At 47.3% G+C, this 22,728-nt stretch overlaps 1 protein-coding gene across 1 annotated transcript in view; it reads left to right on the top strand.

The window, feature by feature from the left end:
- Positions 1–22,728, top strand: part of BCL2L13 (BCL2 like 13) — a 423,025-nt gene that overhangs the window by 281,346 nt on the left and 118,951 nt on the right. The window contains exons 5-6 of the mRNA XM_078673632.1: positions 4,793–4,862; positions 21,778–21,921. Coding sequence (XP_078529758.1) covers positions 4,793–4,862; positions 21,778–21,921 — 214 coding nt within the window. The remainder of the gene's footprint in view (positions 1–4,792; positions 4,863–21,777; positions 21,922–22,728) is intronic.

Genomic DNA, 22,728 nt, shown 5'->3' with positions numbered 1-22,728 from the left:
GTAGATTATTCGCCATTGTCACTAGGCCTCCCCCAACTGCATCTAAGTTATCAATTGGATGCGGGGACTCCATACTACACCTTATTGGCTCATGACCAACTACTTTAGCAGGGAAAAACTCACAAGGTGTTGTGTGAAGTCAATCTATGGCCTCAAGGTCGGAGAGGGGGGCAAAGTGGTTAAAGAGGAAAGGGCGTTGGCGGTCAAGAGGGGTTAATGCCAAGGGGTATCTTATAGCTGGGGGCTGTCGGAAGGTGGAATATGGTTGGATGGGTCTTAGCCTATGAGGGTAAAAATACGTTAGGCCCAAAGTTTGGACATCCCCCTGTCTAGCAAATCTTGCTTCTCTTCGGATGGTATCTACCACCCATGGGTCCTTGAACGAGATCAAGATACAATCTCCCTCCAAATCCTTGGTCCCATGCCCCACCCAATCCACTCTTCTTACAAATAAAATTTCAGTCGGAGAGGAGGGGGGTAAGGGTCGGTTTTTATTTAGCCAGAAGATTACTTTGTTACGGAGATCCCCATACGACTCCTTACTGCCAGGTTTTAGTGGGGCAACACCTGTCAAAACTATTGTGTGTTGTGTTGCTTCATCCGGTAGATCAGCGCGAGGGGTGGTAGAACTTCTGTGTCTCCCCTCCCTATGATTAATGTTACTTCGTTTGTCAGTTATAACTCTATGTGGCGGGGGAGGGGGGTGGGCAGGATTTGTTTTAACTAGTGGGGGTGGCCCAGTGCTTTGATGCCCACAAGAATTATGTTTGTCATTAACCTTTGTCTTGGGTACCTGTGTTAAAGTACTCGCGGATGGTTTAGAGGATGTGGCTTTTTGCTTCTCCCCCCCTGTGAGCGTATTGGTATTTGGCCTTAATGTTCTATTATGGGCAGAGTTGCTCATTGCAATATTATTACTAGCTAAGTTATTTGGGGTTGTTTGTGTTTTGCTAACTCCTATGTGGCTAGTGCCAGTTAATTTTTGTAGCATAGCATGGTTTGAGTTGATTACAACCTCCATGCTGTCAATTTTTGAGGTCATTAGCCTTGTCCGCTCCAAAACAGGTAGTAATAAAGTTTTGAACATGGCCTCCATTTTTACCAACAGTATTTCATCGCTGTTAAAGCACATAGGGCAGGTGTTTGAAGAGCCCAAAGTAGTGAGGGAGGGGCACAGCATATTGGGAAACACAGAGGGATTTTGTGTGTCAAAAGGATGCTCAGGGCCCTGGTTCCCTTTATCTGTGGCATCTTTTATTTTTAAGATCTTTCGTTCTCTCCCCCCCCGACAGTCTAGAATCTTGTTTTCTCTTTTTAGTGTTAAAATCAGTGTTTGTGTTTGGAGAATCAACGGTGGCAACAGCGTTAGAGACGTTAAGGGGTAGGTATGCAGATATCTGGCTAGGTTCCAGCCCCCCGCCAGTCTGTAAGTCATCCCCCTGGCTAGCTTGTGAGTCATCTATACTGTACCCATCTTCCTCCAGAATAGGAGCAGTTGGACTCACCCCCACGTTTTCTAAATGGACAATGACGTCCGTGGAAGAGGTTTGGACACAGTTAAAAGCGGCATGCGCGACTGGGCTTGTAATAGTAGCTAGTCCCCCCAGCGATGAACGCTTCCAGCTGATAAGGTCGAGCGAGAGTCTTTTTTCGACCATGGCAAGTTCCTTCTCCAATACCCCCGTGGCCCGTGTAATAAAGGCGTCAAGGGGGCCTGATACGACTCCCTTGGTGGTGTGGATTTGAACAATGCGTTCTTTACCTGACCTTAAGGGCATCATAAGATGTAGGTGGGATAAAAGATCACACAGTTACTTATAATCCGTCCTTGCAATACCAAGAAGCAAACGTTTGTATGCTAAGGCGCACCGCCTACCTTAGGTACTTCCGAACAGCCAGGGGGGGTGGGCCCGGGCCGGACTCTGCCGTACTCGAATGGCCTCAAACGGCCCGCTCTTTGCCCGGTCTTCGCCCCGGTCGCTCCCGCGCGCTCCCGCGCAGCGTTAACCCCGCCCAGTTAAATGGGGCTGGGACAGGGCAAGGGGCGTTGCCGGCAGGGAGAGCGGCCACAGGTGTAACACGCAGGGACTCCTGGTCAATGGAGTCCCTGCTAGGCTGCTCGCAGCCCTGCCGGTGCACGAGGGCTTAGTCGGTCTTCAACTCCACTCCCCAAAGAAGGCTCCTGGCGCAGCGGGACCCGCGCAGCGGGTCCGGCAAGGTGCAAAGTCCTCCCCTCAGCTCGGGACACAATCCAGCGACGACAGGCAGTGATTCCTTAATCCTCTGGGCGGCAAGCAGCAAGGTTTCTCCTGTAGTGTATATGCAGAAACCTGCATTAGCAAAAGACGACTATGGAATGTTATAAAGAATGTAATCGGATTAATGCAAAAGAATCTTTCAAATAATTCAGTGCTCCTGTGATCACACTGCGTGCAACAACGTGCATTATAAACAGATTATGTGTATGTATTATATTGTTCAAGTGACAAAGTAACGTCTTTGACTGACGTGGGATGTAGATTTTATAAGCCGGAGAACTTTTCACATCAGTGCCTGTTCGTTGAGAATTTAGTCTAAAGAGATGCCCGAGAGTCATCACCAGGACCAAATAGTTACAAACTAATATAGTGATCATAAAGTTTAAAATTGTGGCCTGTGATGGTCCGATGAAAGAAGCATAGGAATGAGGATGTTAAATTATTGCATCTTTTAAGATCGTAAAATTAGTTTATTGTGAAGAAAAGGAAAAAGGGGGAGAAGTATGTGTGTGTATGTATGTATGTATGTATGTATATATATATATATATATATATATATATATATATATATATATATATATATATATATATACATACATACACACACATAGTTATTGCATTTTCATTAAATGGAAGAAATCCCAAGATGAATTGCATTTTCTTAGGCCACTTCCACCATGCATGAGAAGATAAACTAGCAGGAGATTTTCAGTTGGAAGTAGTCATCTAAACACCCAACGCCATTAAGATGTCTAATATCGATATTTTCACCATTAAGGTGTGTTGATATGGTGAATATACATTGTCTTCCTTAATAGGAAGAATCCTGCAAATGGTAGTCCTGTTCAATCCCATTCCTGCACAGTTTGCTCCTTCATGTCCCTGTACCTCCTAAAATCACTCTTCCATTCAGTCCCCTGGAAAGCAGGACTCCCCAGATCATTTATACAAGTTTCCCACCAAACGCTACAAGTCAAGTAAGTGACTATAAAATAGTTATCCAGCACAGTATGATGTAGGGCTCCTCAAGGCTGTACCCCATCCTGTCTTCTTTTTAACATTAATGTGCACTCTCTGACTCACCAGCCGCATCAAAATCATTTGAACCTCCAAATGTACAATGATGAAACCCACATCTATATGCAGCTGCATCATGGACCAGCGAACCAGTGCAGAATTGATAAGATGTTTAAACCATATGTTCTTTTGGATGAAGAATAGCTCATTTGTATAAATGGAGCCAAAACTGAGGCAGTGCCATTAGGAAGAGCAATAACAGTCCGGGTTACCTTTCATCTTGTTCCCCAACCTAAGTCCACGTTCTTCAACTACGGCGACTGGTGAAAACATAGGAATTCTTTTAAATGTCTCCCAGTCCTCCAAACGAACCTCTGTGTTCAGCTGATGAAAGCCTTGTGGATGGTGTCCCTAGAGCGTTATAACATCTGCATTGGTCTTTTGAAGAAACTCAATAACAGGTTATAGAGGCCCCAAAACCAATGCGCTGACCTTTTTTATGAGACTATTTCAGTCCTGACCTGGAAGTACATCTCTGTTTAGTGGGGGTGAAGAGAATCCACGTTAAGATTCACCGTGTTGTACACAAACCCTACTTTACCCTTAAAAACTGCTCCCGACCATTACCCACACACAACCTGAAGACCAACTGCAAACATCTGAAAGCTAAGGGTTGAATTCCAAGGACCTAGATTGTGGAACGCATCAAGTCCGAGATCCAAACCAAACTTTGAGGAACTTAACAGAACTTTTCTGGTTTTCCTACATCTTAACTCCAGTTTCTATGTGTTGCTAAAAAGAAAGTAAGATAGCCCGGATTCAGTGATTTCAATCTTAACTCCCTGTTATTATGTTTGTACTTTTCTTGATCCCGCTTTGGCAATCTGAAGTGACTGCACCGCTAATGCAGTGCTTTACAGAGCTCTCTAAATAATTAATCTAGTATTTGGCCACTTGACAAACAGTCACCTTCTTGCGTTTTCACCAACTTCATGGCAATCTTAGCGGTTCATTTGAGGAAGTCGCAAATGTTTGCCTAACCTTGTAAACCTTGGTGGTCTTATACCCAAAGCTGTAGGAGAAAAGCAACTGCCACCATAGCAGGGACTTGTGTCTCTTCCTCTGCAGTGGTGAAGGTGTTTCTCTGTGCCACGCCAGTGGCTTGTCAGCTAAAGCTTACATTTGGCCTGTGAGAGTATTGCATTGCACAGCATGAATTAGTCTCACTAATTTAGGTTTTGCATTATTTCACAAAACTCCACAACATTGTACCTACCCAAACAAAGGCGCTCAGAACAAATATTTTTAAAGTTCTACAGTTTATTGAATAATAGGTTCCCCTCTGTCTCCAATGACGAAGTAAGTGGATCGTGTTTTTTTTTTTTAGCATAAACTAATTGAAGTCCTGTACTAGATTAATAGTGTCAGTGTATGTGGTTGTATTTAGTAATGCTAACTATGCTACTTTATTTTTATATTTAAAGAAGAATTGCTAATTATGTTTTTTCTTCATGCAGTGTTCTGTCCTATGAGGAATTCAAGGAACGAACTCAAGAGGCAGTCGTTCACACCAATGGATGGAGTAAGGTATGACATGATAGTAGTATCTTTCTTTACGTTGCATCTATAGTACTTGGTGTAATAAAGTCTCTGCTTTTTAGGAAAGTGGCCTATACAAATTAGGGATGGTGTCATTAAGGGATAAAGTGGGGAGATTTGTGCTAAGAAACATTAAAAAAATGTCCAGTGGCTAAATTGAATTGGCATCAGAAACCTTTGGTGCCAGCCTCTGATCTTTAACAATGCAAAAATGTGATTTTATGCCATGTATTATTGACTTGGGTGGTTCATCTATACATCTGACTATCTGGAAGCTCAACTACTGTGCTGCCAGTACTAGAAAATGTTACAAGGCAGCACGTGGTCAGCTAAATTGTTCATGCTGATCTGTTTGAATATTCACCGTTACTATGAGTAATGCGAATTTCTGTTGGGTACTTATAACTGCAGATTCCTCACCGTTTCAATATCCCAGGTACTAGACTGGATCCAGAAACTTAGGTGGTGCAAGATTCACATGAGCACTAGAAGCCACGCCATTGTGATGTCACCGGAGCCAGAGAGCGCCCACCCCAGCGTCCTCATGTCAGCTCCCCTTTTTCCGCTCCTTCTAAATTGGTCCAGGGCTCCCTCTTTAAAATAATCCGGTCTGTCATATTTCAAACTTTTCTTCAGCTTTTTTTTTTCTGGTGGAGTGTAGTATGCCTCACGCTAAGCGATCAGGGTTCATGCCATGCCGAGACTGAGAGTGAGATGTCTGTCACTGATAATCACTGCATGTGCCTTTGGTGCCTCAGTTCTGACCATGACTCAACGTCATATGAATCTTGTTATAGTATGTATCCCAAGGCCATTATAGAGCATGAGGCAAAACCCTTTAGGCCAAACCCAATGATGACCACCAGGGTAAGAGAAAGTTACGACCTCACTCAGGCATTAAGGTCACCGGCTTTGAAGTTGTCACAGGAGAGGAGACCTATCCATAAGAAAATAAGGAGACATGGTGACGGTGACCCACACAAGAAAGGTAAGCCCCTGAGACACTTTCCAACCCTCACAGAGTGGTCTTAGAAACTAGGGTTGTTCAAGCTGTCTCTCCTTGACACCTCTCCTGATGTTGGCTTTTTCACACTCCTAGTGCTGCCACTGAAGAGAGTGCTTACTTTACAGTGGTCATGCGGAAGCTGGATTAAGTTCTCGACCTCCACCTCCCCCCACCTTCGATCTCAAAACCAATATCTTGACCGAAGTTCTCCAGCCGGGCAAACCCCTACTGAGCCCCAACTGCCTTTAAATGAGGCACTCACTTTCTGATGGAAACATCTAACTGCAGATTCCTCTGCTTTCGATTATCCCCCAGGTTTCCAACTGATTCCAGAAACTTTTCAGCTGCATCTCTGCACGTCCGTAGGTGAAGCCATGCAGCTCTGCACTAACACCTATTCGCTATGGAAATTATGTGAGGAGCCTATAGAGGCCCCGCTCTCTTGTGCTGACATCAGTTACTTTCTTTCCATGCCACCAGACACAGCTTTTGAGTTACCTTTTGTTTCTTTGATAGCCTTACCTCAGTCCCAAAAGAATGGTGTACAGTGTGCAAGGGACATGTCACCTCCCAAAATGACAGGCTTTAAACCCTGTAAGGACTGTTGCAAACAGATATCTGTGGCAGATCCTCATCAGGTTTGCCTGTGGTGCCTGGGGTTGAGCCTTAATACTAAAGACCACAGTGACTACATGTTGATAAACCTGACAGCAATACGAGACAGCAAGGTGAAACGCTACATCGCTAAGCACCTGAAGACTCTGCAATGAGAAGTCAAAAGTTTGGTTACAGTCCTGTTCGAGATCCAGAACTCTCAAGAGTTGTTTCACAGTTTGTCTTCCTCTTGTTTGAAATCTTCGGGTAAGTCCAAAACAAAAATAAAAGAAATCTAAGTAGCACTTGGCTTCTTCAAGTACCCCACATTCCCCTAAGGAGGCACAGGAGCGGCACCATGCATCTTGAGCTCTCTCCCAAAGTCATTCAACTTCAGAGCTAATCCCACAACTTGTTCCAGCACAACCTGAGTTTCCTGGGCAATCTGCTACTTCTAAACAGATCAAAGAGCTCAGGGTGGCTGTGCTCCAACTGCTTTCCAACTCCCTCTGACGCGACTCTGGGCCCATGGAGCTGAGATTTCTCCACCTGGGTTACTGCTGTTGGGTTCGCTGTTGGCGTGGGCTGCCTTTGGCTCCAGTCTTTGCTCTGCCTCTGATGCGATGGTTTACACTGGTACCTGGTACTTAAAAGCCAGTGTCATCTCTGTTGATGCCGGTAGAGGAGGCCCCAATCTTCCTCTGCACCAGCCATCATTGAGGTCACGCTTTCTCTGCTAGGTCTGCCTTCTCCAAGACTGCACGGCACGGATTTGGACAATTATTACATTGCTAGTAATGAGATTGTCCTATCTTATCACAAGAAGAATTGGTATGACGACTTGTAGGAGGCTTGTGGCCTTGATACCACCTCTGCTTCTCACTCTCAAAATGATGTTGCTCATTGCCATAGAATCAGCGTGGCCTATAAGTAAGCTTCAAGTTCTGTGTCAACCTGCCGTACACTACCTGATCACAGACAAACCTGTGCTTCAGATGAGACCATCTTTCTTGCTGAAAGTCGTAACATCATTCCATGTCCATTAAACGATTATCCTGTTGGAGTTCTATGCTCTCCCTCACCCCTCTCTAATGAGGAGGCAGGACTCCTTAGCTTGGACCCTTAAAAAGCAAGGTACTTTTATATCCATTGTTTAAGAGAACATGGAAGGACGATCAGACCTTTTTTGGTTGCAGGGAAAAAAGGGAAGGCCATGCAAAAGCACACTATATCCTGCTTGATTGTGCCCTGCACTAACCTCTGCTATGCATTGGCCAAGAAGCAGCCTCTTGAAGGACTGTAAGCTCGTTTCACCAGGGCTAAAGATGCTACCACTGTGTTGGTATGTGGAGTTCCTGTCCTGGAGATCTGCCAAACAGCTATAGGGGCATCACTCCATACATTCATGAAGCACTACTGTCTGGTCTTCCAGGTTCGCTGAGAGGCATTTTGCTTGCTCTGTTCTGCAGGACTTTTAAGTTTGAGTCCATTCACAAACCCACCTTGTAGGAAACTGGGTTTTTGTTTTAGTTGCCCTCCCTTCTCCCACACACACTATTTGTCCACTCTTTAGCTACTAGACGCTGATTTTCAACTCTGACAGTGCACTGAGGCTTGCTAACCAGACCTCAGTGCCATTGCTCTTTCCTTAAAACATGGTGATGTCTAATTGTACACAATTGGCTAAGGACTTTAGTACCCCTGTCAGTCCCTAGTAACTGGTACTCCTAGTACCTAGAGAATGAGTACTAAAGAAGGACCCTGAGGGCTACAGCATATCTTATGCCACCCTAAGGGACCCACACACAAATTCCACATAAGCTGCCATCACAGGCTGCATGACCTGGTGCAAACCATGCCAAACACTGCATGGGCTATATGCAAGTCACCCCCTCAGGCCTCAGAGCCATAAGAAAGGGTGCATTATAGCACATGTGAGGATATATCTACATGAGCAGATATGCCCCTGTAATGTCTAGTTCCATTGCTGGATATTACAAGTAAGCAGGGAAGCCATCTTAAGGTATGTACTGTGCACTGGTCAAAACGAGTTTCCCAGCTACATAATGGCTTCACTGAAACCTATGGTGTTTGGTATCAAACACCTCATATTAATAAACTCACACCAATTCCAGTTATGGAGGTATTAATACATGCACTCAGAGGGTACCTTAAAGGTACCTCCTGAACCCAACTAGTTCTATAGTGTGCCGGCTGACTTGTTCTGTCTAGCCTGCTACCACAGACTAGTAGGAGGTGAGAGCCCGCTCTCAGAGGTCAGAAACAATGCCTTCCCTGGCAGGGAGCTACAAAGAGCACACCCCCTTTGATGATAATAATCCACATTTGTAAAGCACACAATCACCCGTAAGGGTTTCTCGGCGCTGGGGGCCGTCGGGAAGATTAAGCAATCTATTGCCCAGAGTCACATGGTACTGAGCTGAGCTGTCACCGGTGCGGGGATCGAACCGTGATCCCCAGATTCCGGAGTCAGTCGCCCTAGCCGCGGCGCCACACCTCTTTGATATGCGAATCTGGCCTCCCCGAGGACTGTGAAAAGCTACTCCCTGCCCTGCGGCCCATTTGGCACCAGGACAGGCGGGAAAGTAGCTTTGCAAGGAGGCGTGTGACACCTCCAGGCTAGTCACACCCCTGAGGTGGGCTACCTAAAGTGAGCGCAAAATTTAGGATTTCACCATCTTGGCTTTGGTGAAATTAGGACCTCTGGGGCAGGGTGATGCCCACACCCCACCGGAAGTGGTCATCCAGGGGGTATAGTGACCCCAGGGGTAAGTGGCCCATTAGCTACTACCCTTCACTCTCCTTAACTCCCCTAACTTGAGTATTTAGGTGGCCCCCTGAAACCAGGAAATCAGATTTGTAACCAGGGGAGCCTTATTATGCCCGGTGCATCTGTTTAAAGGTGAGGCATGGCGCAAACAGGGAAATTGAACTTTATTTGTAAAATGGGCCCTGGTGCTCAACGTTTCAGTACAGTGAGTTTTTGAACTAGCTGTCCATCAGCAAATTACTGTTGTCTATCCGAAAAAGAATACAAATATATATATATATATATATATATATATATATATATATATATATATATATATATATATATATATATATATATATATATATATATATATGCGGTACGTAGTGCCAACAGCCAAATTCTGACAAAGACGAGACCCAATTCGTGGTGTTTCTAAAGATTTATTGCGCCCAACACCAGTCTGCCACGACGCGTTTCGGCTCCCAAAGAGCCTTGATCACATATATAGATAGATAGATAGATAGATAGATATATTTTAATTTGTTTTTTAAACGAGGTGGAATGGGAACCAGTGGTAGGGCAGGCGGGCAGAATAAGCTCCAATGAGACAGCAGCAGGGGAGGGAGATGAATTGAGTAGTTGGGTAAAGGGGGGGGGTGAGTGGAACGGTGAGGATTGGGGAAAACTGTGGATGAGCTGGAGGGGTAGAGAGTATCAAGATGGAGAACGCAAGCCTGGGATTTGAGAGGAGAAGCAGCACAAGAGGAAGAGAGCAACAAAAAAAAAACACATGCACTCTCAATGAGAGCTCAAAGGAAAAAACAAAGTAGTTCCCTGAATGCAAGCAGCGAAAGTTGGCCAGTTATTTAATGAAAGGGATGGTAAAGAAGCTATATTTTAGGGGAAGAACAAACACAAGAATGGGAAGGAATGCCATGGAATATGACGCAAACAAAGGAGATTAACAGGGAAAAGTAACCCTTGGTAAGCAATGGCTGGACCATAACCAGATATAAGCATTGGTCCTGTCCGCAGTAGATCTTTGACAGTAAAAAACGAGACCGGAAAAAAAGGTCGCCATCTTGAGTCCAGGCACACTTTGGAAGGGCCACTCGAATGGATTCAGCAGCCTGACCTGCGCCGACAGCTTTAACCCGACGTAACTGAAGCCAGGTGGGTTCTGAGCACGTGCTTACATCGGGCAGAGGGCCCGAACAGCCACGTCTTGCCAAGCTCAAGGGAGAGCTGCCCTCCTCGTGCCCGCGTAGCCACAGCCAACTATCAAGACCACTTAAGAACCTCCATCTATTCATTCTGTACCAACACACTGAATTGTGTGGCTGGGAATATTACGTTGATGGTTTCCTGAAGCTAGCCATATGACCTGGCCCTTCCTGTGCGGTTTCAGTTTCTCGGAATGCATTGAGCGCGCACTTTCGTTTCCTTTACACTGTCGGTGGTTTCATATTTTCTATTTTTTTCTTTGTTTCATATTTAAATTAATCTGCGTCCGTGTCCGCGCCTTTATCTAAGTCTGCGATCTGCATCGCAGAAAGATGTCTTTCCAAGCCTCGGCCTGTCTATCTTGGATGTGTACACCTTGCACCCAGACCATTGTGATCTCCAGGACTTAGTGGGCGACTGCAGGGCCCTGTTGATAAATGTATGAGCCTGTAGAAGTGCACCTTTTATGTTTTATACATGACCAAGAGCTCCAGAGCTGGGCAGCTAAGACCGATCTCCGGCCTCAGATCTAAAGTTTGAAGGGATAACAGATAGGAGTTTTTCCACCATATATAAATTGTATTATTAGGGAGAGGGTGTGGCGCAGCGGCCAGAGCTGCCGACTCTGGAGCGGGGATCCGGGTTCGAGTTAAGGCGTCAGCTCAACATGCTGTGATTCTGGGCAAATCGATCATCTTGTAGTGCCCATGGACAGCGCCTGGATACCCTCACGGTTGATGAGCCGCACTATATAAATCTACAAATGTATTTTATTTATTTATTTATATTGGCCTTAGAGAGTTATTAGTATTAGCCTGCCATCTAGTGGTTTGATCCAGAATAGTCTTCAATATTTTTTAATTTAAAGTGACTTTGTTGGCGCTACAAACGCAATGTATGGAATTTCTGGACCCCCTCAGTGTTCCTAGCTTCAGCACCATCTTCTAAGTATTTGTCCTCTGCTCTTGTCATCTTAATGGATATTGTGCTCTCCAAATATTTTTTTTTTGCCACACGAATACTGCTCCACTGCCTTTCGGCTAGACTCATGCTCTACTAATACCATATACATAGATACAAGCAGACAAGGCAAGACAAAAATGGAAAACCTATTAATAACGTTTGCTGTGTTGTGTGCAGGAAAACCGATGTCTTTACTGTGCTGACTTTGAGGATAGATAAATGAAAAGTCTTGAATACACATCTCTAGATGATTTGTACAAGTATACTGTATTATGAAGTGACACATTTGTTGCTGCTCGCACCTTAGTTTGTAGGGCTGCATGTTTGCAGCGCTTTGAAGGTACATTGTGTATACATGAAGGAGCTAATGCTACTTTACGTAAACACTCCTCTGTCAGAGAGCTGCAAGACAGCAAATTGGTTCAAAAAATCACTTTTTCAGAAAGCCACATGTGGGCTAATAACCTGGGGATGGCTGATTTGATCTAGTTTAGCACATCTTACCTTGGTCCCAACGATTGGCGTTAATCGTTCTGTAGGGGAATTGAGTGAAAGCATTGAAACTGAAGTCCAAGGAGATGACCCTATATTTACTACACATAAGCTGTACGAAGTCAGAAGGAGGCAGTCTCAGTCACGACATTTACTGTCTCCACCTTTTCCTGGCTTGGTACATGACGCTCGTCTCTCTGCTAGTGTGGTCTTAGTCGAATTGATTCTAAAGCTAAAGCAGGTAAATAGATGGAATTGGCTTTCCTGCCTGCACTGCTGATTCGTGGTGGTAGCTTCCACGGTGAGCTGTAACTTTACTGCACCATGTAAATGTGTATTTTTGAAAAGTTGCCTTCCTTCAGATTTAATTATGGAGTTGCGCAGCTCTCTTACCCTTAAGTCCATGTCTATTCTGGTAAAATAAAGTTTCAGTCAGTTCTCTAAAGCCTGGACAAAGTCACTGCGCTCAAGAAAGGCTTCCTATAAAACCTCTTATCTGAAAGAGACACGTTAGTAATAGATTCCTTACCTTAGAATTACCCCCAGGCGTCAGACTCGATCCGGAAAGTTTTCTTCAGCAGTACTCCTGCGCGTCGGGAGGTGGCGTCCTGCGGCTCCATGTCCGTCGTGATCACCGGGATGACATCGCAGCAGCTACTTAGATTTCTCTCCAGAACCTGGCTCACTGTCTCCATCTACCATGGCTACGGAGGAGGGTGGTACTTATTCAGTGGTGTTGCACTAACCTCCTGACAGAAGTGCTATGGCCGGCGGCTTCCTCTGCGGAGCCGCTGCTGCCCTTTAATTAATGACCTTTCCGAGGTTCTTTTGGGCACCTGGTCCAGGCCCAACAAGGGGGCTCCTGTGGATAGGAATGCCATTGCCCGGCCCGGGCGACCCCATTTTCCTCTCCCAACACCCTACCCATGAGAGTTTGGTTGTCCAAGCCTCTGCGTCTCTGAGCGCATTCCCTTCTGCACCTCCAGACAGGGAAGCCAAGAAACTGGAGCAGTTTGAGAAGATTTTCTCTTCCGCTAGTTCAGGGTTGCGGTCTGTGAATACCGCATGCCTCTTGGGCCGTTATTCCCACTCTGTGTCCGATACGATGGCGCAGGCCCTGCCTCAGTGTCCGGAGGAGACCCGGACGGTGCTCTCCCAAGCTATTGCTGAGGAGAGAGATGCAGCCAAGTTCAATATTCGTTGTGGCCTTGACACCGCCGACTCGCTAGGCAGAGCGATTTCCACAACAGTGGCGCTACGCCGTCACGCCTGGCTAAGGACGACTGGCTTTTCTTGGGATGTCCAGAACACTCTAATGGACATGCCTTTTGATGGCACTCGCCTTTTTGGCAACAAGGCAGACAGTGTGTTAGAGCGTTTTAAGGACTCGCGGGCTACGGCCAAGTCCTTGGGCCTTTCGACAACATGCACTCCTTCGGCTTCTGCTTTTCGCTCCTTTCGCAATCCACCAAACGCCAGTCGGCGGAAGCTTTCGCCATCACTTCCCCCACTGGCGCACCATCACTTCAGGCAGGTGGGTTTTACAGATTGTCCGAAGGGGCTACTCCTTCCCCTTTGAGACCACCCCTTCCCCTTCGAGACCACCCCTCCAGCCATGCCACCTCAGTACCACTGCATGTTGGGGGATCACTTGGCCCTTCTCCAGCAGGAAGTTGCGGTCCTTTTGGCCAAGGGGGCCATCGAGCGTGTTCTGACGCCAGAAGTAGGTTGTGGTTGTTACTCCCACTACTTCTTGGTTCGGAAGGATGACAAGGGCCTGCCTCCTATCGTAGACCTTCAGAACGTCCAATGCTTCCTCCGGAAGAAGTTCAAGATGCTCACACTTGTTCAGGTCTTGTCTGCCCATTTGCAAGACTGGATGGTAGCGTTGGACTTGCAGGACGCTTATTTTCAAATCCCCGTCCTGCCAGCCCACCGGCATTACCTACGGTTCACTGTAGGCCACACGCTTTTTCAGTTCACCGTGCTCCCTTTTGGCCTTACCAGCACCCCTCGGGTATTCACGAAAGTGATGGCGGTGGTCGCAGCTCATCTGCGCAGATCAGGGGTTTCAGTCTTCTTCTATCTCGACGACTGGTTGTTGAAGGCGGGTTTGCCCCAAGCAGTCGTCTCCCACCTCCAGACTACGGCCGACCTCCTGCATTTGCTGGGGTTCTCCATCAACGTGCCAAAGTCGCACCTGATTCCCTCTCCGAAGCTCCTCTTTAGCGAAGCGGTTCTGGACACGGCGCAGTTTCGGGTTTATCCTACCGAACAGCGAGTCCGTGACATTCGAGCTACAATTCCAATCTTTTGGCCCTTGCCCTGGGTTTCGGTCAGGCTGACCTTGAGGCTGCTGGGCCTCCTGGCCTGCTGCTAACCAATCATGCCAGATGGCTTATGTGGGCTCTGCAGTGGGACCTGAAGTTTCAGTGGGCGCAGCATCTAGGGGACCTGTCTGAGTTTGTCCAGATCTGGGGGAGCACTGCACAACAGTTGCAGTGGTGGCTTACGAACCAGCATTGGGTCAGTGGAAGATCACTCTCCCTTCCCCAACCAGAGCACACAGTGGTGACCGATGCGTCCCTCCTGGGATGGGTCGGCCACATGGTAGAGGTGGAGATCAGAGGCCTCTGGTCTCCGGCGGAGTCCAAGCTCTATATCAACCTTCTGGAACTCTGGGCAATCCTAATCGCACTGAAGGCATTCCTTCCCTCTGTCAAGTGGACAGTAGTTCAGGTGTTCACAGACAACACCACCGCCATGTGGTACTTCAACAAGCAAGGCGGGGTAGGGTCGTGGACCCTATGTCAGAAGGCTCTGCGTCTCTGGGCACAGCTGGAACATCAAGGCATTTGTTTGGTGGTTGAACACTTGGTAGGTTCTTTAAACGCCAGGGCGGACGTACTTAGCCGCAGGTGCACGATGGATCATGAATGGCGTCTTCACTCGGTGGTGCCGCAATGTCTCTTTCAACAGTGGGGAGAGCCTTGGTACGATCTATTCGCCACCGAAGAGAATTTGCAATGTCAGCAGTTCTGCGCATTGGAATTTCCAAGGCGGCACTCGCTCGGCGACGCTTTTCGTCATGATTGGAGTTGTGGTCTATTGTACGCCTTTCCGCCTAAACCACTTCTACCTAGAGTGCTGAAGATCAGGCGCGACCGGGCCCAAGTCATTCTTGTGGCCCCGGAGTGGACTCGAAGAGTTTGGTATCCAGAGCTACTAAGTATGAGCGTGGAGCCCCCGATCCAGCTGCTTGTTCAGGAGGATATTCTGTCGCAGCAGCAGGGACGGTCCTCCACCCGAACCTGTCCAACCTCCAACTCCTTGTATGGAGATTGAGCGGCGACGGTTGATTCCATTTGACTTGCCTCCTGAAGTCTGGGATATCATTCTGGCAGCCAGGCGTCCCTCCACTAAATCGGTATGAGCTTGCAGGTGGAACACATTTGTGGCATAGCAAAGGCTGTAGACCCCCTTTCTGCCCCTCTTTCAGAAGTCCTCTTGTTCCTTCTTTCTTTGGCCTGGCAGGGCTCTGCTCTGGGCACTATTAAGGGCTACCTTTCAGCAATTTCGGCCTTTCTCAGGCTCCCTGATCAGCCCTCTCTTTTCAAGTCTCCTGTCATAAGTAGATTTCTCAAAGGCATTACTCACCTTTTCCCTCCTGTTCCTTTTGTGATGCTGCAGTGGGACTTAAATCTGGTTCTTACCTATTTAATGTGCGCTCCCTTTGAGCCACTTCACAACTGTCCCCTTTGTTTATTGACTTTAAAGCCTGCTTTCCTGGTTGCCATCACCTCCGCTAGGCGTGTGAGTGAGCTCCAGGCTCTGTCCTGTAAGTCTCCTTTTCTGTCTGTTCACCCGGACAAAGTTGTGCTCCGCACTCATCCTTCCTTTTTCCTTTTTCCTTCCAAATTGTGCAAACTATCTCCTTGCCCACTTTCTTTCCGCCTCCGCACCCTTCCAGGGAGGAAGAGAGGCTCCACTGTCGGGACCCAAAATGTGCGCTCTCATTTTACCTGAATTGCACACAACAGTTCCGGGTGGATGACCAGCTCTTTGTTGGCTACGTAGGTGCCAAGAAAGGCCGGACTGTACACAAGAAGACTATCTCCCGATGGGTTATCTTGTGTATAAAAGCCTGTTATTCTCTGGCTAAAAAGGAACCTCCGGTGGGGCTGTGCGCCCATTCTACCAGGGCTACAGCAGCTAATACTGCATTAGGACATGGTGTCCCCCTGCAAGACATCTGTCAGGCAGCCACGTGGGCCTCGCTGCACACTATTACTAAGCATTATTGCCTTGACAGCCTATTCCGGAGAGACAGCTTCTTTGGCCGTTCTGTTCTCCGTGACTTTCTGGTGTGATCTTGGTTTGCAGACCCACCACCGGGGTTGGTATTGCTGGGATATCTATTCTAAGGTAAGGAATCTATCACTAACGTGTCTTTCAGATGCACAAGTTACTTACCTTCTGTAACGATATAGCTGTAAGAGACATTAGTTAGTGATCGATTCCTTACCGCCCCACCCATCCTCCCCGTTCTGGGAACTGATTTCTAGGGTTAAGGTCATCCCTTACAGGGCCCTAGTTTCAATGCACCAGTGGTCAATATCTTGCATGGCTCTGCGTCCCTGGCGCTGAAGGTTGTGTACAGAAAGGACATCAGCGCTCAAGGGTGGCATCTAAGTAGCTGCCTCAACGTCATCCCGTTGATCACGACGCCTACAACGGACGCGAAGCCTCACAAGACCACCTTCTGACGCGCAAGGGTACTGCTGACGAAAACTTTCTGGATCCAGTCTGGAGCCTGGGAGTAATTCTAAGGTAAGGAATCTATCACTAACTAATGTCTCTTACAGATATATCGTTACCGAAGGGAAGTAACTTGTGCATTTGCACTAGGGTGAACAAACCGGTTACCTGATTTTGTTGTATCGACCAAAAATACTGGGTGTTTCAGTGAGACAAAATGATCTAAATGGTCTTGTTGGTGTTAATTAGTCTGGCTGTGGCTGAACTGGTGAGTCGCAGTTAATAAATATGTGGTAACCTCTTCAGTACTCAATACTGTGCTTCCCTGATCCAGAGCGTTTGCTTATGTGGTATCTTTTAACCCTTTTCGCGCAAACGCGCCCTCTTGTGTTTTCCCAAATGTAAATACAACAGTTACCCAAAAAGGTGAAAAGAGCCTCCATTCTGCCGTGTGCCCGTACAACGTGAGAGCGCAAGTGCCCGTTGGAAGCCAGGGGCTCTTTCGACATGTTTAGCAGAGAGATACTGAGCATCATTATTCAGGGGTGGCTGTTGCTACAGACAAGCTCTCTGCACGACTGTGTTACACACTGAAGCACTGATATTTTAGCTCTGCTCTTTAAGATAAATGTAAATAAAATGTACATCTATATTTGTAAAGTGCGAACTACTCCCCCTTACGGGTCTCAAGGCGCTGGGGCCCGTCGTGGAAATTAAGTGAGCTATTGCCCAGAGTCACATGGTGCTGAGCTGAGCTGCCACCGGAGCCGGGGATCGAACCGCGAACCCTGTGCTCCCAAGTCGGCTGCCCTGGCCGCTGCACCACACCTCTCCAGGTGGCTTTAAAGCACAGAAAGTAAATGACATACCCACAGAAAGTATATTTTTCTGTAATGGTTCTATCTTTGTACACCCCGGTGCAAATGTGTGAAATTATAGTTTTTTCAGGCATTACTACTTTCTGGAAAAAAAGTGTCATCTTGTGCCAGCTTGTAGCTCTCTACTAGTACTGCTGCTGCCATTCAGGAGACGAGGAGGCTGCACTCTGATTGGCCCGGCAGGAGGGGTCTGGGACAGGCCTCGTGCCCAGCATTCTCCACCACTTCCTTGTGGCACTGCCTCGAGTCAGCATTCTCCACCCATTCCTTGCAGACACTGCCTCGAGCCAGCATTTTGCACCACTTCCTTATGGGCACTGCCTAGAGCCAGCATTCGCCACCCCTTCTTTGCGGGCACTGCCTCGAGCCAGCATTCTCTACCCCTTCCTTGCAGGCACTGCCTCGAGCCCAGCATTCTCTACCCCTTCCTTGTGGGCACTACCTCGAGCCCAGCATTCTCCACCCCTTCCTTGCGGACACTGCCTCGAGCCCAGCATTCTCCACCCCTTCCTTGCGGGCACTGCCTCGAGCCCAGCATTCTCCACCTCTTCCTTGCGGGCACTGCCTCGAGCCCGCATTCTCCACCTCTTCCTTGTGAGTACTGCCTCGAGCCCGCATTCTCCACCCCTTCCTTGCGGACACTGCCTCGAGCCCGCATTCTCCACCCCTTCCTTGCAGACACTGCCTCGAGCCCTCATTCTCCACCCCTTCCTTGCGGACACTGCCTCAAGCCCAGCATTCTCCATCCCTTCCTTGCGGGCACTGCCTCAAGCCCAGCATTCTCCACCCCTTCCTTGCGGACACTGCCTGTCCGTCCCGTGCAAAGCTGCTTCTTGTAACCTGTTCAGAACCAGGTACCTTAACTCAACCCAGCTGGGATTGAAAATGTTAACAAAGCAGGAGTTGGCAATAAGACCCAGAACTGGTGGCGAGGACGATGGCTGACATGGATTGACTGTAATGGCGTCACTAAGGATGATGAGCAATGACCACTTCTGGGTGGATGACCAGTAATGGCCACACCAGGTAGTACTAGCAGGAAAGACAACCTGGCAGAGTTCGAAAGTTCGATCATTGGGCAGATTTAGTAATAATGCATGAACGGCAGCTATGTACATCAGACAGGCTTGGGAATGACAAGCCTCAGCGAAGAACAGCCATAATAACTGCCAGGTACAATCAACAGCAAGGACCATAGCAGACAGGATTTGGCTATACTGGTATCCGGAAACTCATCTCGTCCCTCCGACTTTGTATCCTAAAGCCCTCGCCCTGCTATACGTACACAGAGAGGTAAACAAAGATTACTTTTCAGATTGACTGTACGCAGAATAGGAAATGTGAACATCAGAAAGGTACCCTATTTTTTTTTACCTTTTCAATAACATTTATTAATATCTATTTAGATTGCAATAGGAAATAGACAGCTGTACATGAGAAGCCCTTCTCTGCATTTGCCACTCAGGGAGAGAGTACTATTCTAGCCGTTGTTAGGTCTCGCCTACACAGCGCGCATGCGCTGCATAGGAGACCTTTGGCTGTCGTTCAGCTCTTTTTCAAGCCCACACTTGTGCTTGTGGCGGCATACACCTTGCGGGAGTGCGCAGCGGCGCGCCACAAGCTATAGTGCAGTGCTTGAAAAAGTGAAGCCTGCTCTCCCAAGCGTGCGCGCCTACTGCTGCAGCCTGCACGCCTTTTTTTAACTTTTCAGTGCGAGGTGCACACTTGTTTAAATTGCAAAGCAAGTACTTCTTTTTACCAGCTCATCTTCATTAACCTCTGCTTTTTTCCTGTCGCGCTCCTTCAGTTCGACCTAAACACTGTCAAAATACAAGAGAATTGTTTTAACCTGTTGGTCTTAAGTAAACTTTCTTGGGGAAAACGCCTAATTGGTTTATTGACATTTGTACCTACGCAGTTCAAAAAATGTCCATGTACTATACTTTAAAATCGCGTACTTGTGAGTTGTTACATATTACTTATCCCCTGCATAAGGCCACAATCTGCACTTTGTGCTTCTGAGTGTGCTATATCTACTGTATTTTTTTTGGGTTGCTTCCGAATAAACCTTCAGAAAGTTAGGTGCGTCATTGAAGCGGGTTCCATTGAAATACTTATTCCTGCGCGATTATCTAAGCAGTACTTTTCTGACTGAGGGCGCGCGCATAGTCACAGCCTGAGACCAAATGACGAGCTTTACTGTATTGGTGCTCAAATATCTACAAAGGTGTAAGGCATGCGTGCTGTTCTATGGCAGAACCGGTCACCCGTCCCTTCTTAAGCGAGACGCCTACACATGCCGCACTTACTTCTGGTGCTGGCGGTTTGGTCTCAGCGTGTCTTCTCGTAAAAAGACGGTCACACCGTCTCACAATGGAAGGGGAAGCGTTCGGCCAAATTAGAACGGTGCGCGCAATGACGTGCTCTCTTTCCAGATTGCTGGGGATGGGCTTTAAACGAAGACAGCGTGCAAGCTGTCAGCTTGCGCGAGCAGCGGCGTTTCTGTTTTACCACATGCATCCAAACAACCCTACATCCTCACTGATATCTGCCCCACTGCCTGTCCATTAGCTCTTTCAGTAACACCTCCTGCTGTCTCTCACCTCATAGTTGTCATTTCCTGTCCCTACCCAACTTCCTGCCCCTCCCAACTTTCCCTCTACCATGCAGGTTGTAACTGCATGTGGCACTGTGCCAGTGTGACACCTCCAGCCTGCCTTGGATTTCTTTTCAACACAACTTTCCATGCTGGAATTGTCTGAGCCCACCCAGGATAATGTGCTGCATGACTAACCACATATAAGGTCCCAAAGGCGAGACCTATTGGTTATGCCAATGCTTGTTCTTCTTGAGGCGATTCACCATGCTTAGATTTGTACTATTTAAATTCTTCCTGAAAAGCTTTATATTTTTTCCTCTAAATTACGCCTCATTCAACTCTACTACCTTCACCCAACTTACCTCACCCCAGCGCGTCTACACAGGGCGGGTCTGCGCCCCTTACCGGACTGTACACGTTGTGGCCAAGCCCCGGCCTATTTCTACCATATGGTCTGGCAATGCCCTGGTCTCGCCTCCTTCTGGGCGGGTGTGGAGTCTGAAGTTACATACACTCTGGGGTGGCAGGTCCCCAGTGATCCCTTACGCCTCCTCCTAGGGGTATTTGATGGTTTGGACGGCACTCGAGTTTCCTGGGCACGGCGGTTGCGGTGTCCAAGCGAGATATTGCAGTGGCCTGGTCACAGGCCAAATCTCCCACTGTACGTAAATGGCGCTGGAGGGTGGATTGGTACGCGACCCAAGAAGAACCCCTCTTTGAGGCCCGAGGGTGTCTTGAAAAGTTCGGTGTGGGGCAAATGGTTAAATATGCTGTACTGAACTTTATGCTTGTTTTCTTCTGATATCGCTGCTCTTTTTCTGCATACGAAAAGGCTGGTTCAAGGGCCTTATATTTAGGCCAGGCCTCCTGAGGTACTGTGCATTCCTTCGCTGTCCTTATTTTCTTTGTTTCTACAAATGCTAATAAAATTGATTGTCATGAAAGAAAGCTTCATATTTTTGTTTAAGTTCAGCTAACTCTAGACGAAGCATCTCAACATCTGCAGTTTCCGAACCAGCCACACACAAATGTTGTTTCAGAAAGTGCAATGCATTGTTTGGTTTCTCCAGTTCTTCATAAAGGACCACCAACAGTTTGCTTAGCGTATCGAGTACTCTGGCTATTTCAGGATATCTCCTAAATTGCTCCCTCTTGGAGTCAGCAGCTTTATAGTGCGCCACGCCAACCCCTGAGCTGCCCGCCCCCACCTCGGCTCCTACCGCTTCTCCACCGCACTCAGATGTTCAGCCTTTGTTGCTCCTCGTCGCCTCAGCTACCGCTTTGCTGGCGTCCGCGCATGCGTACTTTGAAGAAAGCTAAGATCTGACGAAGGTGCCATGAGACCACACCCTCTGTTCTGTGCTTCGTAACTCCTCAACATGCTGGTCTCTCCTTTACAAGAAGCGTGTCCCAAGGGGAGTAGATTCCAATTCCTAATAACATGAGTTGGGCAAAATGGATTTTGCACATAAATGTCATATTCTATTCTTCAGAATCTGGGTTCTCTCTCAAATGTGGGTGGTTCCAAGGTATATTTTGTTCCTAGCTGCTGATATTTCACAATGCAATGCACTTTCCATGTCATTCAGTCCTCACTGGCCTGTGTCATGTTGCAGGTCCTGGTGCCTCTCATTCTGCTGCAGCATTTACTGAGGGAACTGACGAGAAGGGGTCAACAGCCGCTGAGCATGCTGGTCCAATATGGCGTGACGTATATTGAGGATGCTGCTGCAGATTACATCATCCAGCAAGGTGGATGGGTAAGAGTTTACAAACTGCACATGACTTGTGGGGAAGAACAGGTGCATCCATTAATAAGTACTAAAGGAATTGTGGTCTTTTTTTTTTTCTTCAGAAGGTATGGGTTTATAAAAATAAAAATGCAAAGCAGAATAAGACAGTGATGGAGGTATCTCATGCAGAACTGAGCATACATATTTTAAATGCAGACACGTGGGCCATATTCGGGTACATTAATCACACATAATATATATTGTAGCTCAGAGACGTCATAAAAAGAGCCAAAGTTGCAGGGACGTGGGACGAAACCACATAGTCGATTGAGGAAGGCAAGAAAGAGGAGGTCTGCACTCGACCCCTGTACTGGAAAGTGCGGTTTTAGTTTCTTAGCGGGGGCGTGGACCCTCACGTTCATGTGTTGGATTCCGATGGCTCAGCTAGCATTGTATGTATGAAACTTGCTAATTGTAACATGGTCCTAAAATCAAGCAAAAGTTCTCATTGAGGGGGCTCTCACCATGGTTCCCTTAGCAGAACATTCCCAGCTCTGAACAAGTAACATGTAAAAACACTCTTGCCTTTCTCACCATCCCACCAGGTCCATGGTAATAACTGAGCAACAGTCAGATTCATGACACAGGAGGCACAGATTCACTAACTCCACATCAGCTGGAGCTCTTAAAGACAATATTTTCTTTGTATATTGTAATGTGGAAAAGTTCATATTACATCCATATTACAGCTTATTAAACCATGCAACGGCTATGCTAAGCAATAAAAATATATTAAAGAGGAAAATGTATGATCCAGTGGAAATGAGGCACATC

The sequence above is a fragment of the Lissotriton helveticus genome, chromosome 1_1 (assembly GCF_964261635.1).
Source record: "Lissotriton helveticus chromosome 1_1, aLisHel1.1, whole genome shotgun sequence".
NCBI lineage: Eukaryota > Metazoa > Chordata > Amphibia > Caudata > Salamandridae > Lissotriton > Lissotriton helveticus.
This window is presented reverse-complemented; position numbering and strand designations above follow the sequence as displayed.